General features: G+C 43.9%; 1 protein-coding gene across 1 annotated transcript; it reads right to left on the reverse strand.

Annotated features, from left to right (window-relative positions):
• On the reverse strand, nucleotides 1–16,867 carry ddx56 (DEAD (Asp-Glu-Ala-Asp) box helicase 56). Its single transcript, XM_048523180.2, has 14 exons — nucleotides 16,762–16,867; nucleotides 12,726–12,887; nucleotides 11,746–11,900; nucleotides 11,489–11,659; nucleotides 10,865–10,955; nucleotides 9,839–10,080; nucleotides 9,260–9,388; nucleotides 8,659–8,772; nucleotides 8,298–8,392; nucleotides 6,944–7,017; nucleotides 6,327–6,416; nucleotides 6,052–6,157; nucleotides 2,419–2,516; nucleotides 1–1,222 (listed from the first exon to the last, which is right to left on the reverse strand). The coding sequence occupies exons 1-14, from the start codon at nucleotides 16,816–16,818 to the stop codon at nucleotides 1,148–1,150; spliced, it is 1,659 nt and encodes a 552-aa protein (XP_048379137.1). The 5' UTR covers nucleotides 16,819–16,867; the 3' UTR covers nucleotides 1–1,147.
• Between the last annotated feature and the right edge of the window lie 243 nt (nucleotides 16,868–17,110).

The following is a 17,110-nucleotide window of genomic DNA, read 5'->3' on the forward strand; positions in this document are numbered from 1 at the left end:
GAGAGTAATAACCACTTTTCAGATGGTCTTTTATTACAATTTCACATTGCTTACAACTTGCAATTTATCTCTTCCCAGCTTCAAGACCACCTTGCATACTGTCCTGTGATTGAAAGTGCAATCATCTCTACAAAAAGAAATCTGAAATAATATTAAGTCTCTTTCAAGTTAAAATTAGAAAATCTTGGAAAATTTCAATTGCTTGAAACACAGAGAACATCAGTCAATATCTGTAAATAACAAAACATATGCTCAGTAGGAAGATACAGAGCAGAGAAAGAAACCAAAACATCCAAACATTTTAAATGAAGAAAAACTGACTACTTGGCACTCCATGGCAGTGCCATTCAGTCATATTGCATCGAACAACTCCACAAACTCCCATCCACCAAGAGTCAAGAATTATCCAACATAATATGAATACTTGTCATTCAGCAGAGCAGGAAGATGCAAGATTCTTCAGCCTGAGACAATCATCGAGCAGGAAGACAAATCCAGTCATAAAATTTTAGAATTTATGTCAAGACACTCGCTCGTTGGTCCTCTTCATATGATTTAACCAAAGAAATCATCTTTGCTGTGGTTTTATCGTAAACTTGAGCTGACATATTAACAAGTTTGTACACCTATATGTGAAAACCAGGGATCAGTGTGGTGATCTCATTTGATATCAAGGGAGAAAATTGCTTCTGCTATGCAGTCTGGAACACCCAATTGCACATGTGGCATCGATGCACAATCACAGTGTCTGTGCAGCATAGTGGCACTGGCTGAGAACAGGAGAGACATGCTTGCAAATGGCATTTTCAATCTCTTGGACTTGCAGGGGACAACAGTTCCAATAAACTGAGTTAGGGTTAAACTACCATGTTCATTTCAAAAATGCCTCACCAAAATAAAATTTTAAAAATTCATGATATACAGAAAGCTTGTAACTCCACCCAAATTGATAAATATTTCAGTGTTAATGCCTACTACCAATGATATCAAACTAGAAACACACACCATGCGGTCACCTCCAAAACAACTTTGGTGTCAAAGTCATACTCCTGCATTCAGCTGGGCCTGAAATGAAGGCACACAGACACAACAGTTTTAAATTCTGCCAAGTCACATGCTGTTCTTGATGGCCTCTGCAAGCTCTGTTTTAACTTGCACTTTTTGCCTTTGGCTTCTTCCCTTGAGATGTGAAATGCTTGAGCGGATTGCGCTTCATGTTTGGCTAAAAAAGGAAAAACAGCCAACGTTAGTATGTAACTTGCACAACACCAAGAGCAGAATTCATCCTCTTTAGACTTTTCCTCAAGTATGACTGGATGAAGTCAGATCTGTCAAGAACTAACAATATAGTCAGCCTTAGTTAAGATAACAAAGTGTGGGGCTGGATGAACACAGCAGGCCAAGCAGCATTTCAGGAGCACAAACGCAGACGTTTCGGGCTGAGAAGGGTCTAGGCCCGAAACGTCAGCTTTTGTGCTCCTAAGATGCTGCTTGACTGCTGTGTTCATCCAGTCCTACGCTTTGTTATCTCGGATTCTCCAGCATCTGCAGTTCCCATTATCTCTAGTCAGCGTTAGTCAGATGGCTTAGAAAAGGTGGACGCTGGGAGGTTGTTTCCGTAAGGCGGGAAGACTAGGACCAGTGGGCACAGCCTTAGAATTAGAGGGGGTAAAATTAAAACGGAAATGAGGAGACATTTCTTCAGCCAGAGAGTGGTGGGCCTGTGGAATTCATTGCCACAGAGTGCAGTGGAGGCCAGGACGTTAAATGTCTTCAAGGCAGAGATTGATAATTTCTTGAACTCGCAAGGAATTAAGGGCTATGGGGAGAGTGCAGGTATGTGGAGTTGAAATGCCCATCAGCCATGATTAAACAGCAGAAAGGACTCGATGGGCCAAATGACCTCACTTCCACTCCTATGTCTTATGGTTAAAGCAGAAACGATTCTCACGAGGAACGTGCTATACAGACACAGCTGAAACACTGGTGACTGATCAGTTAAGTATGGCATGCCTTCCTGATGCATGAAAGACAGTTATTTGTGACCACAGCGATTGAAATATCTTCAGCATTTGCTCTTTCATTTCAGATTTCAAGCGTTGGCAACGTTCCCCATGGAATGCATCTGCAAGCTCTTCACATTACTTTCTCAAACCCACCCACTTCACCTGCATCACGCTCAACAATGCCTCAACAGCAACAAAGCATCATGGGCAACTGCAACATTTGTGACAAAAAATTCACAACACAGCAATGCCGCATTTGCATCCAACACACTTCAGCTACATCTTACAGGTAATAGTTGTGACAATGAACCCTGATAGATTATAGCACAACATAACAGGGTAAGTGATTAACGGCCAAATGTTTTGCTCAGTGAGCAAAAAGTAGAAGTTTGGTTCTATTGTAGTCTCTCACCTTTCTGCCTTTTTGAGTTGATATTCCTGTGACCTTTCTTCTCCACCTTTTTCTTTTACTGATGAGGGGGTTCGCGATTCCTTTGAGGGTTTGTGGAACTGGCAGGATTAAAGTACAAGATACTCAACTATCAAAAACAGACACCTGAATTTAGTAAAATAAAACAAAGCAGTACAGATGCTGAGAATATGAAATAACAAACTGCTGGAGAAACTCTGGCAGCATCGGTGGAAAAAGAAACAGAGTTAAAGTTTAAGTCCTGGATAACCCATACTCAGGAGAGTCGCAGAGATGTACAGCACAGAAACAGACCCTTCAGACCACCTCATCCACGCTGACAAGATATTTTACATTAATCTAGTGCTATCTGCTAGCATTGGCCAATATCCCTCCAAACCCTTCCCATTCATGTACCCATCCAGATGTCTTTTAAAGGTTCTCACTGTACCCACGTCCACCATTCCCTCTGCATGAAAACATTGCCCCTTAGGTCCTTTTTAAATCTTTACCCTCTCACCTTCAACCTATGTCCTCTAGTTTTGGACTCCCCTCCACTCCAAGGGAAAAGACCTTGTCTATTTAGTCGATCTATGCCCCACATGATTTCACAAGCCTCAATAAAGTCATTCTTCAGCCTTTAATGCACCAGGGAAAACAGCCCCAGGCTATTCAGGTCCCTATAGCTCAAACCCTCCAACCGAGGAGACATCCTTGTAAATCTTTTCTGAAACCTTTCAAGTTTCACAATATCCTTCCAATAGCAGGGTCACAAGAACTGCATGCAGGATTCCACCATTACGTAAGCAATGTCCTGTACAGTTGCAACACGTCCTCCCAACTCCTTTACTCAATGCGCTGACCAACAAAGACACGCATACCAAACACCTTCTTCACTATCCTATATATCTGCGACTCCACTTTCAAGGGAGTATGTTCTGTACTCCAAGGTCTCTTTGTTTAGTAACACTCAGGAGGGCCTTACTATTAAGTGTACAAGTCCTGCCCTGATTTGCCTTTCCGAAGCACAACACCTCACATTTATCTAAAGTAAACTCCATGTGCCACTCCTCGGCCCACCTGATCACGATCCCGTTGAACTCTGAGCTAACCTTCTTTGCTGTTCACTACACCTCCAATTTTGGTGTCACCTGCAAACTTACTAAGCATACCTACTTTGTTCAAATCCAAATAATTTGTTTAAATGACGCAAAGCAGTGGACCCAGCATCAATCGTTGTGGCACAGTGCTGGTCACAGGCCTCCAGTCTGAAATACAACCATCCGCCAACCTCGCTTCTACCTTGGAGCCAGTTCTATATCCAAATAGTTTCATTTAAATTCATTTGTGGAATGTGGGCTTCACTGGCTAGCCAGTATTTCTTGCCCATCCCTAGTTGCCCTTGAGACGGTGATGGTGAATTGCAGTCCTCCTGTTGTTGACCCACAATGCTCTTAGGGAGGGAATTCCAGGATTTTGATCCAGCGACAGTGAAGGAACACTGATATATTTCCAAATCAGGATGGTGAGTGACTTGGAGAGGAACTTGAAGATGATGGTGTTGCCATATATCTGCTGTCCTTGTCCTCCTAAATGGAAGTGGCCGTGGGTTTGGAAGGTGCTGTCTGAGGATCTTTGGTGAATTCCTGCAGTGCATCTTGTAGGTAGTACACACTGCTGCTCCTGAGCGTCAGTGGTGGAGGGAGTGAATGCTTGTAGACGTAGTGCCAATCAAGTGGGCTGCTTTGTCCTGGATGGTCTCAAGCTTGTTGAATGTTATTGGGGCTGCACTCATCCAGGAAATTGGGGAGTATTCCATCACACTCCTGATTTGTGCGTTCCAGATGGTCAACAGGTTTTAAGTAGTCAGGAGGTGAGTTGCTTACTGCAGTATTTCCAGCTTCTGGCCTGGTCTTGTGGCCACTCTGTTAATGTGGTGAGTCTTGTTGAGTTTCTGGTCAAAGGTAACTCCCACTGTTGAACGTGAACACGGACTGCTTCAGAATCTGTGGAGTTCTCCTTGCATTCTATGTAATCTATCCTTGCTAATCAGACTACCATGAGGAAACTCGCAAACTCTGCCCCTCTCTGCAATACTGAGTTTCTCCAGCACCATTTGTATTCCATTAAAATATTGCTTGCCTGCTTCACTGTTGCAATATGAAGTGCAAACCGAATACACATGCAGCTAAAAAGCTATACAGATAACATTATTTAAAGCAAGACTGAATTAACTTAAGGGAGCAGGGTACTGGTGTGCTAAGTTTGTCAGGATTACAAAGTGAGAGAGAAAAGGTGTAAGCCCTGCCTATTTTTGCGACGAACACAAGTTAAGGTCCACTTTGACATTTTAGGGAGATTTAGGTTCGCTGACCAATAACTGTTACTCAATACAAACTGATTCTTTCCCAAATTTACCTTTGACTTTAATTGAACTATACACTATCATTGATCCACTTTTAAACACTTTCTCAATGTCAGCAAACAACTGAATTCAAACCCTCCTTGTAGATTTTTGTGCATACTGCAGTTACTTAAAATCTTTGTACTTCACAAAAATTCATTTGCCATTTGTATAACTAATTCTTAGATCTAACTGATGACTAATACCTCTTTGGGCTGTATAACCAATAAGCACTTCTTTTTCTACAATTCCACTTCTTATCATCCTTTCTTCTAATTTATTTTCCAAAATATCATGGAATAAAATTCCATGTAATCTGGTGGGGGAAACAAAGCATATTTGACCAATTCAAAGCAATGCACGATTAAGTACAGGTTAATATTGCAACTATTGAGATTTTGCGACATCAGTGAAATACATGAAATGTGACGGATGAGTAACACCAAGGTTATCTCTTTTTCTCCCATCTTTCATATCAACATCCTTCTTTTTCCTTGTTATTTTAATTATATTGTGAGGTGTTTTGTAAATAGCATGTTGCACTTGCTTTCTGTCCTTACATTTATTGTCTATCTAAGATGTGCCTTGAAAGTCACAATGTTCAGTGTCCTGCTGAGACTAATTTTGTGTAAAACTGGACTTCGCTCATTTGAGAATCATCTGTGAAGGAAACATCATGCCGTTGAAGACAAAGCTGGCTATTGAAAGGACAGAAATAATCTCCTTGCTATTTAAGTGTGACAATAGTATTCTGGCCAAAGAAGAAACTGTCTTGGCATCAGTTCACCAATGTTTCTGAAGCATGAAAATTCAGACCATTGGCTTGCTTTCAACATGTTTCCCACTGCTTTTGCACCATTCAAATTTTGGGGATCCTCCTGGCCAGGATTTAATGAAATAAAAATAAATCACCAAAGTCATTGTAACTTTACAGTTCACATCACCAGTGTGCACTGACCTCAGACAGGGAGAAAATCTGTTCTTAAAATACTGTCATAACCCTTTCTGCTTATCATCTGAACATTGCAGCTCCTGTACCTTAATTTCAATTCACCTGATTTACAAAGAACATTTTTACAGTAAAGCACTGAATGACATGCTTCCAGCACAGATCACTGTCACCAGGTCTCTGTGTTGGAATGGCAATATCTTTCTTCTGGTGGATCAGTAATCTACATAGGGCGGGACGGGCATATTTCAATCTACCGGGAGTCACTGGACAGGCTACTCACTCAAGTAATCTGGTACATTCTTCAAATGTGGCTTCACAATAGCAGGATGCAGAGGTTTATCATGTCGCAACAAATTGAAGTCCCGAGGATTGTCCTCAAAATAGGTCTACAGGAAAAGAACACCATGCTCACTGCAAAACATGACTTAGGCATGAAGTTATTTTTATTAAATTATTTTAACACTTAATTTTAATTTGCCTGGAGCTAACTCTCAATATATCAGAATGCTATTTCAAATATCTCATGAGGAACAACAGAGCTCCACAGTTTCTCACCTTCAGTTTCTCAGAGTTGAGCAGTTCCTGTTTGATTTCCTTGATGCGAGCCTCTTTAATCGATTGTTTTGTAACTGAACGCATAGCATCCTACAAAGAAAAAAAATATACTGAAGTTAACTGCAAGGACAAACACAATACTCTGAAAACAAATTTCAACATCAACAGTAGCATCATTTTCTCAAGGATATCTTCATTATTTGCGCAGTGCCTTTAACACAAAAATCTGAACAAATTATTGGCATTTTATATCAAACAACACAGTACAAATGTCAGAAACTAGATTCCAGGCTGTGATAATGTTTTTATACTGAGAAGTGATGACACCTTGCATTCAGTATTTACTTCATGAGCAAGAAATGCCTTTCAGAACATAACAGCACTGTATCCATTTATCGTACTGCTTTAAAATAAGATTGTCTTTTTCACGTCTAAATGCCTATAGATGATGTTATAGTGATGAAAGGCACAATGGTAAAAATAGAAGTCTTCGGACAAGGTGTTGCAGAAAGCAGATTTAGACCAAACTGGGTAATTCTGTGCTGTCATCAACAAAAATCATAGTGTGTCTGGGAGAGGTAGCACAACAAGTTTCATATTCTCTCTGATGACCATACCTTACACCGATAGCGGAAGCCCTCAATCTCCTCAATGCGAAATTGGTATGGCTTCAGAACACAATCCAAATTGTCTGTCAATACAAAGCACTGGACATTAATGCAATGACAGGATATGAAACATCACACACACTGGGTTACTGAATATTGAGAGAAGCTTGTCTCTATCACTGTGGATTAAAGCATGAGATGCATTTGCGAGGGAAAACAAGGATGATGTTGCATCTTTGGTACAACATGCACTACAATTTCCTGCAAATCCTGCCATCATCCAGGATGGTAAATATGCTTTTAACACAGTTGGATACACAGCAACACACTTGCACCATACACCCTCCATCTTTTACTGTCACAATGGCTTTGCTGAGCACTTTCAAGAAACACAGAAAATATTTCTGATGTTTTGCAAATCTCACTTTCAATGCTGAGATTTGCTGATCAGCCCCAAAAGGTAATAGGAGCTGCCTTCCTGAGACTCTGCAGTCCACAGTGCCAGTTCACCCAGAATTATGTTAGACAGAAGGTTCTAGGATTTTGATCCTTCAGCAAAGTTGATCTCATTCCAACTGAGGGTCAGCTTGAATGGAACTGTATAGGTTACAATGTTGCCTTCTATCTTCTATTGATCCTTTTAGGCAGACAGCACAAGCTGGTCTTGTCGGTAGATGCTGTCAATTCAGACATTCAAAGTTGCTTGCAGTGCATCTTGTATGTGGCACATGTTAATACCACTGTGCACCCGTCAAGGAGGGATTGAGTACTGAAGGTGGCAGAAGGAGTGCCAATTAAGAGGGCAAGCTGACCACTCAGTAGGGTAGACTTTGCAAGGTTGCGCTGAGAGCATTCATTGCTCTTAACACTTCTCCCCTCCGGAACTCACTCAGCTCTAAAAAATTTTTCCTTGAACCTAAATCTCACATGTTGCTGGGTAACATGTAACTTGTTGCCTGCCATTTGAACTCTGGTATCCAGAGCATTTGTGCCTCTGGATTTCTTGTCCACAGTTATGACCAGTACATTACCATACCAGCATAATGCAATTCCTTTCAGCTGTGACTCAACTCTGGAAATACAAAACAGTTCTCTACTTGAAATACCAGCAATCTGCGAGATCATCAATGCAGTCAACAGTTCTGTCCTCATGAAGGCCTCGAGGTTTCGCATCAGCCTTTTTACATGGGTTTCACTGGTCTTTTGTGCGAAAACCTCACAAGGAAATTCTCAAGACAGACTCACATTACCACTTTGTACAGGACAAACCAAACCAAGGGAACCCAAACAAGACCAAATTGCATTCAAAGCATCTACGGCAGCAACACAGGCCAGACAGGGGATAAGTATCACTTGTACAAACCTCCAGCAAGTGCATCCTCCACATTCTGTAGCAATGGCAACTCTGTATGAGATACAAATGTCAATGCTGTTCCCTGATTATCCGCACGGGCTGTCCTATGAGAACAAACGGAGACAGCATTTAACTAAAAAAGATCTAAATCATTTTGCATCTCATCATAGCTAAAATAAACACAGCCAGCATGATGCCAGTAGGATTGATCCATCCAGGTGAGCCATGTCTATGATACCAGACACTGATAAACTGCATCTAAGGAGAAGTTGTCAGTAGATGAGACAAAAACAATGCAGCAAAGAGAGAACAAACATGACCACGAGGCATGGGAGAGCTGCTTGGCGTTTCAGTGCACATTACATCTCACCTGCCAACACGATGTATATAGGACTCCACTGAAGGTGGGAAGTCAAAGTTAATAACATTCGATACGTTATAAAAATCCACGCCTCGTGAAACCCCATATTCACGATCCTTGGCTCTGAAACAAGAGAAGGACCTGGTCAATATCAAGTTCATAAACATTCTGACCATTTGAACACATTGAATGAACTCCCACTTAGAGGGAAGAACAAAGTGTCTTTTATATATCAAGTTGGAGACAAGGGTACACAATCCCAATCACTTCCTTTCCTTGGGTATGGAGCATACTGACATGGTTCTGGGACTAGGTAAGGGCTAGCCAGAGATTCTGAGCGGACACTGGAGACAAAGTCCACTTAATTTTTCAACACCCTGATATGTAACATCCTGAAGTTGGCCGCAAATCAAAGGTACATATGCCCAGAAGATGGCCAAACTCATGCAATCAGCAAATTTCAAGCCCAGAGAGAAAAGACAAGCTCAAACAGCCTCAAGCAAACTGAAGTAACACAGTGAGAAATCCAGACTTGTAAACAACAATTTCACATCATTTTGAAGATTATAATCTTCCATTCATAAGGTTAAATGAAATTGATCACACTTACTTTGCTTTTTTACTACGTTGCCTTTTTGTCTTTTGCTTCTCTGAGCTAGTTGCATCTGTGAGAAAATGTTCATCCGTGGCAATGATATAATCATACAAACTCCGATTAAACTGACTGATGATATGACACCTGACAGGAAATAAGGCACACCAAAAATGAAAATTATTTGCCTAGCTCTCCACATTTCAGCACAGAGAACCATCTTTTTCACTAAATCTAAGCTGGTAGCATTGAGGCCATTTCAATCCAATCCCATTTTCAACCACTATCCTAAATATACCTGTCACAGAAATTGTCTGCAGTGGTGTTCCACACCTTCTAAGTGTACAATTCAAAATACTTATTTCTGAGTTCATCAGATGAAAAAAGCGTAATTGGACAGTGAGGAGCTTCCCTTTTAAAACCTATTTCTTTTTAACATTTCACACATGTTGATGTGAGCAAATGTTTTTTACCCCTCAAACTGACAGTTCTTTCTGTGACCACTGAAAGGAACATTAAACTATGGCGACTATGGGACAAAGAGTATGAGTACACAAGAGAAATAGAGCTGACAGCAGCTACCAAACATTGTACTACCTTGAGTGTACTGGTAATTCCGAGTTTAGCACGCATGACAAAATGCTGAACTGTTCCAAGAATAGTTTCAGCCGGTAGCATCTATCAATGGAATTCACAAAAATTATGGTCTTGCCACGGACAAGGGAGAGTTTGAGTAATGTGTAAATCAGAAGGAATTTCTCCTCCTCCTCGCATTTAATGTGGTATTGGATCAGCTGTGAGCTATCTGGAAGCTGCGACTCCTTCAACTTCAGAATCACCTGAAAGAATAAAGGATATATGAGATGACAGTGACACACCAAGGATATTAACCAGGACAGGCACCGGTCTGCCTGTCTGGCCATGCCCTATTCCAGATTCAAGCACTTGCATCTAGGTTTACACCAGTAACATGGAAATTACCACATTCAGCCTCTCATGCCTTCTCCACATTTCAACAAGATAATGGCTGATATTATACCATTCAATGTAAAAATAATGAAATACTAACCATAAAAATAATAATCTTATAATGTCTGTCTCATTGCACATTGGAATGAAAAACCAGTTGCATTCCCAACACGGTTGCTTCAGTGCTCATGGCCAAACTGTCTTTCTACAACATGAATATCATACAATCGACACAACAAAAAAAATATTGGATTCACAGAACAGCTTTTGTTTCCTCAAGCTCACAGAAAATGAATTACTTCCTCAGAAACAGTCACGGCTTTCAGAGAGGACATGACTCTCGTTTGTCTTGGCTGCTAAAGTAGGCTAACTCGTCAAAATTTATATTACTCAAGGGAGAATGCTGACCAAGACACCAGCAGGAATCCCCATTCGATTACCACAAAGTAAAATTGAACCTTTTCATACACATGGTAAACAGATAAATACATCTTCAGGTGAAAGTGTGAATCAGAGCTGTGAACAATCTGCTCTCCATCCTGTGCTGTGCATAGGGTATGTGCTCAGTATCTCGTCTGGAGATGGAACCAACAATTTTGTGTTTGAGATGAATGAGCTATACAGTCCTCTGTCACAATTGAAAATATTTCTTACTGGATTGTGAAGCACCAACTCCTTAAGTGTCTGAACATCCTCATTAAATGTGGCTGACATCAAGAACGCCTGGTAAATCTTTGGAAGGTGCCTGCAAATAGACAGAATGAGCCTTGAAGACAAGCACTCCATTTTGCACAACTATAGCCCCAAGAGGCCTCAGTGTTACACATGCTGCAACAAAAAGAATTACAGGTCAGCGAGTGACCTCATAAGAATTGCACAAATTCAGCAGGCAAGTATAGGCTCCGGTGAAACAGGAGTGGGATCAATGCAATTAGCACAGTGCCACTCAGCTCATCAAGCACACTGGTTTAAATTTTCAAAAAAAGGCCATTTGGGCCATTACACTCTTGTTAGCTCCTCACAAGAGGAACTTGATGAATCTCAAGCCCCCCTTTCTCCACTTATTCTTTTTCCCTTTTTGAACATCATGTTCAAAGTCTCAATTGCACACTGTCTCAAGCAATGCATTTCAGTGCCTCACGATACATGTAAAAAAAATCTCTTCATTTTGGATTGTTTTGCCTATACCTCAAAATCATGCCCTCCTACTCTGAGCCTTTGCAAATATAGCAACAATTCCTCACTCGTTAATGTCTCTAGGTGCAAAAAAAAACTTACCCCAGCAGGTTTTTTAGGTCATTTTCAAATCCAAACGAGAAGAGGAGATCAGCCTCATCAATCACGAGCATCGCCAGTGAGGTGGAGAGGTTCAGAGTGTGTTGTTCCAGATGTAGCAGAATTCGGGAGGGTGTGCCAATTACTATGTCAGGTTTCTCCATTAATATAGGCCTGAAAGAGTGTTATAACTGAGAAGGTGCACAAGCTGTAATGCTGAAGACAACAGTGCCCCAAGATCACGCACTCATATTTCATACCTTTGTGCTGATATATCCACCTGCCCCGAGACATCAGCCGCTTGAACATCTCGAACACAATACGAAGTGAGTTGTCGGATCATCTGCTGCACCTGTTGACCTAATTCCTTTGTAGGTACCAACACGAGAGCTCGCACTGCTTGTTCACAGACTGACTAAGCAATGACAAAAACAGTTTTAAAAAAATCAGTTTTGGTTTTTATTTAAAAAATCAAAGTTTTCTGCTGACTTTATTCTGCAACGTCAACAATTCATGCAGCCTGTGCTACCCTGTGGTAGTAAAAGGTACTTCCCTAACCTGTACACAGCTGATAATGAGCTGTTTGTAACACAGAGAGTAAATGAAGGCAGACGCAAACACCATCATTAGCTACACGTGGCTGACACAGAGTCAGTCATTGCAGCACGAAAACAGACGCTTCGGTCTGACAAGTCGATGCTGAACATCATCCCAAACTAACCTCGTCCCATTTGCCAGTGCATCTCTGAACATTTCTGATTCATACACCAAGCTTAAAGTCTTATAATCATTTTAACTCTACTTGCGTCCACCACATTCCCTCGAAGTTCATTCCACACATGAATCACTGTGTGAAAAAACTGCCCCTCATTTCTTTTAAAATATTTGTCGTCTCACCATAAAAATAGGTCCCATGGTCTTGAAATCCCCAGCCTAGGGATTCTCAACTGTTGTTGAGACACAGAGCATTCTGGCAATTTCCAAGGTAACTTCTTGATCTCAATACTAAGGATAGGCTCAGGAATTTCCAAATGAAAGAAGGAACGAAAGATCATTTTGGTGTAAGTACATTCTGCAGTTCTGTTTACATCCTCACCTGAGAAGTCTGAGCCCAGCTTCTGTAAATATCACATGAACCAATCCCAAGATTGCTCCCAAAAAAACATCAAATTCATCACATTTACAACTCTTTCACAATTAAAAATCAAGACAAATGAACTCAGTCCAATAATTTGTTTACCTTTTTAGTGTTAAGAAGATGCTCTATGATGGGGATAGCATATGCTGCAGTTTTTCCTGACCCTGTACGTGCTCTAGCAAGGAGATCCTTTCCCTCAAGTGCCAGAGGAATGGCTTTTTCTTGGATCAAAGTCGGTTCAGCCCAATTGAGGTTTGCAATTGCCTAAACAATGTAAAATTTATATTTGCATCGTGAGGCAAAATTTCAAGAAGTTGACCACATCTTTGCGACACACAAAGTCTCCCTCTCATCCAACTGCAACATGCACACCATCGCTCTTCTTCCATAAATGGATTCTGCACAAAATTTTGTAGAAATCTGATCCTGTTTTCATCTTGATAGCACGTTGTTCTTTGTCGATATACAAGATGCACCACATTCAGTATTGCAAATGGCAACAAGATCCTCAAAATTCTGGACGACCCTCTGTAACAGCATTGTGGATCTACCTACAGCACATCGCAGCAGTAAATCAAAAAGCAGCTCAGCACCAACTTTTGGAGGGTAATGAGGGATGGGTAGTAAATGCTGGCACAGCCGGCAACATCCAGATCTTGACAGTGATCTGAGAAAGATACCATCCTGTCTTCGGCATCTGCAAGAATCAGCAATGCTTTGCCACATTTGTGGGTTTTCATGACTCACAAAGACTGGTCTCTTGAACTGTTCAGCTCCAAACACACCTGTGCCCCCACGTTCACCATTCCAGGCATTAATGCTCACTGTTTGTCCAAGCCGCCTATCCCCACCCTCTTCCCCCATGCTTCCCACCCCAACGTCCCCTCCTCCCCTGCCATCCTGTCATCCTCACTCCGTTCCCCGTACCCCACACCACCAACCACCCCACTCCCCCATATCCTACTCACCAATTCCCCAGAATCGCCCCTCACCCCATACCCATACCCTATTCCACCCCCACCCCCTACTCCTCCCCCATAGTCTACCCACACCCTCTTCCTCCAACCACCTTCCCCATCCCCTCCACCCAACCTCTTTTCGCCAACCCCAACCCCTTCGCCACCCTCCCATCCCTTGCCCCCTTTAGAGCTCCATAACTGACTGACTCATTCACTCACCATTTTCCCCCCCTCTGAGGAAGCATCTCTGGACCCAAAACATTAATTCTAATTTCTCTCCACAGTTGGTGCCAGACCTGCTGAGTTTTCCCAGCAATTTCTGTTCTTGTTTCTGATTTACAGCATCCAGAGTTCTGAGTTAACAAGATGTGGAGAAGGATGAACACAGCAGGCCAAGCAGCATCAGAGGAGCAGAAAAGCTGACATTTCGGGTCTAAATTCTTCTTCAGAATCTGCAAGAATTAGTAATGCTTTACCACATTTGTGGGTTTTCATGACTCGCAAAGACTGCTCCAACCTTAACGTTCCCCAACCCCGCACGGCCCATTTCCATCTCCTTTCCAAAATCCACAAACCTGCCTGCCCTGGTCAACCTATTGTCTCAGCCTGTTCCTGCCCCACCGAACTCATCTCCACCTGTCTGGATAATGAAATGTGAGGCTGGATGAACACAGCAGGCCCAGCAGCATCTCAGGAGCACAAAAGCTGACGTTTCGGGCCTAGACCCTTCCCATTATCACTCCACCTGTCTGGACTCCATTTTCTCCCCTTTGGTCCAGGAACTCCCGACCTACGTCTGTGACACAACCCACACCCTCCACCTCCTCCAAAACTTCCAATTCCCTGGCCCCCAACACCTCATTTTCACCATGGACGTCCAGTCCCTATACACATGTATCCCTCATGCAGATGGCCTCAAGGCCCTCCACTTCTTCCTGTCCCGCGGGCACGACCAGTCTCCCTCCACCAACACCCTCATCCGCCTGGCCGAACACGTCCTCACATTCAACAACTTCTCTTTCGATTCCTCCCACTTCCTACAGACCAAGAGGGTGGCCATGGGTACCCGCATGAGCCCAAGCTATGCCTGCCTCTTTGTAGGTCACGTGGAACAGTCCCTCTTCCGCACCTACACAAGCCCCAAACCCCACCTCTTCCTCCGTTACATTGATGACTGTATCGGTGCCACCTCTTGCTCCCCAGAGGAGCTCGAACAGTTCATCCACTTCACCAACACCTTCCACCCCAACCTCAAGTTCACCTGGGCCATCTCCAACACATCCCTCACCTTCCTGGACCTCTCAGTCTCCATCTCAGGTAACCAGGTAGAAACTGATGACCATTTCAAGCCCAACAACTCCCACAGCTACCTAGAATATACCTCCTCCCACCCACCCTCCTGCAAAAATTCCATCCCCTATTCCCAATTCCTCCGCCTCCGCCCCCAGGATGAGGCATTCCACTCCCGCACATCCCAGATGTCCACGTCCATCAAGGACCGCACCTTTCCCCCAACTGTGGTCGAGAACACCCTTGACCGCGTCTCCCGCAACACATGCCTCACACCCCGCCCCTGCCACAACCGCCCCAAGAGGATCCCCCTCGTTCTCACATACCACCCCACCAACCTCCGGATACAACGCATCATCCTCCCACACTTCCGCCATCTACAATCTGACCCCACCACCCCAGACATTTTTCCATCCCCACCCTTGTCTGCCTTCCGAAGGGACCACTCTCTCCATGACTCCCTTGTCCGCTCCACACTGCCCTCCAACCCCACCGCACCTGGCACCTTCCCCTGCAACCGCAGGAAGTGCTACACTTGCCCCCACACCTCCTCCCTCACCCACATCCCAGGCCCTAAGATGACTTTCCATATTAAGCAGATGTTCACCTGCACATCTGCCAATGTGGTATACTGAATCCACCGTACCCGGTGTGGCTTCCTCTACATTGGGGAAACCAAACAGAGGCTTGGGAACCACTTTGCAGAACACCTCTGCTCAGTTCGCAATAAACAACTGCACCTGCCAGTCACGAACCATTTCCACTCCCCCTCCCATTCTTTAGATGACATGTCCCTCATGGGCCTCCTGCAGTGCCACAATGATGCCACCCGAAGGTTGCAGGAACAGCAACTCATATTCCGCTTGGGAACCCTGCAGCCCAATGGTATCAATGCGGACTTCACAAGCTTCAAAATCTCCCCTTCCCCCACCACATCCCAAAACCAGCCTAGCTTGACCCCGCCTCCCTAACATGTTATTCCTCTCACCTATCCCTTCTCCCACCTCAAGCTGCACTGCCATTTCCTACCTCCTAACCTCATCCCACCTCCTTGACCTGTCCATCTTCCTGGACTGACCTATCCCCTCCCTACCTCCCCACCTATACTCTCCTCTCCATCTTCGGTCCACCTCCTCCTCTCTCCCTATTTATTCCAGAACCCTCTCCGATGAAGGGTCTAGGCCCGAAATGTCAGCTTTTGTGCTCCTGAGATGCTGCTTGGCCTGCTGTGTTCATTCAGCTTCACGCTTGGTTAGCTTGGATTCTCCAGCATCTGCAGTTCCTATCATCTCTGCTCTCTTGAACTGTTCAGCTCCAACCACACCTGTGCCCCCACGTTCACCATTCTAGGCATTTAGGTTCATTGCTGTTTGTCCAAGCTGCCTATCCCCACCCTCTTCCCCCATGCTTCCCACCCCAACCTCCCCTCTTCCCCTACCATCCCCTCATCCTCACTCCCCTCCTCATATCCCACACCGTCCACCACCCCAATCGCCCATACCCTACTCACCACTTCCCCATAATCTTCCCCTCAACCCATACCCATATCCTATTCCACCACCACCCTCCAGCCCCTATTCCTCCCCCATACTCTACCCACGCCATTGGCCCCAGGTTCACTATTCCAGTCATTTAGGTTCACTGCTGTTTGTCCAAACCCCCGATCCCCACCCTCTTCCCCTCGGCTTGTGAAGAAGGGTCTACACCCGAAACGTCAGCCTTTCTGCTCCCCGGCCTGCTGTGTTCATCCAGCTCTCCACCGTGTTATCTCAGATTCTCCAGCATCGGCAGTTCCCACTATCTCAGAGTTCTATTGGTTGTATTTGGTAATCTCCTCTCTATCCTGTCACACTCGCATTCCCCCATATCCATCCAGCTCTCTGTCAAACCTGTAAGACTCTCTCATCCAGTCCCATCTCGTGGAACCTCAACTTCTCCGCCGCCATCTTGCGCCTCGGGATGTCACGTGACTCCACGCGGCGCTCGCTGCTGCCGTCCGTGGTGGCGCCGCGTAACTGCAGTTCAATCCGCGTAGTTGGTGCAGAGGAGCTTGGTTCGCAGCCTGTGCGGGTTTGCCCTCCCGTTAAAACCATCGGTCTCAAAGAATTGCTCAAAATAGCATGTCCAAATCCGAAAACAAGAGGCAACTCTGTCTTCCAGTTAAACAGCCCTGGTCAGAACTGTGATAAAAACAGAAATTTCTGGAGAAACTCAGTCGCTTTGACATCGTCTGAGAAG

The sequence above is a fragment of the Stegostoma tigrinum genome, chromosome 40 (assembly GCF_030684315.1).
Source record: "Stegostoma tigrinum isolate sSteTig4 chromosome 40, sSteTig4.hap1, whole genome shotgun sequence".
NCBI classification, from domain to species: domain Eukaryota; kingdom Metazoa; phylum Chordata; class Chondrichthyes; order Orectolobiformes; family Stegostomatidae; genus Stegostoma; species Stegostoma tigrinum.

Coding starts and splice junctions, on each gene's coding strand:
- ddx56 (XM_048523180.2), bottom strand. CDS start 16,818: ATGGCGGCGGAGAAGTTGAGGTTCCACGAGATGGGACTGGATGAGAGA. Junction 11,660..11,745: donor GTGGATATATCAGCACAAAG/GTATGAAATATG, acceptor ACACTCTTTCAG/GCCTATATTAATGGAGAAAC. Junction 1,223..2,418: donor CAACTCAAAAAGGCAGAAAG/GTGAGAGACTAC, acceptor TTCCTTTTTTAG/CCAAACATGAAGCGCAATCC.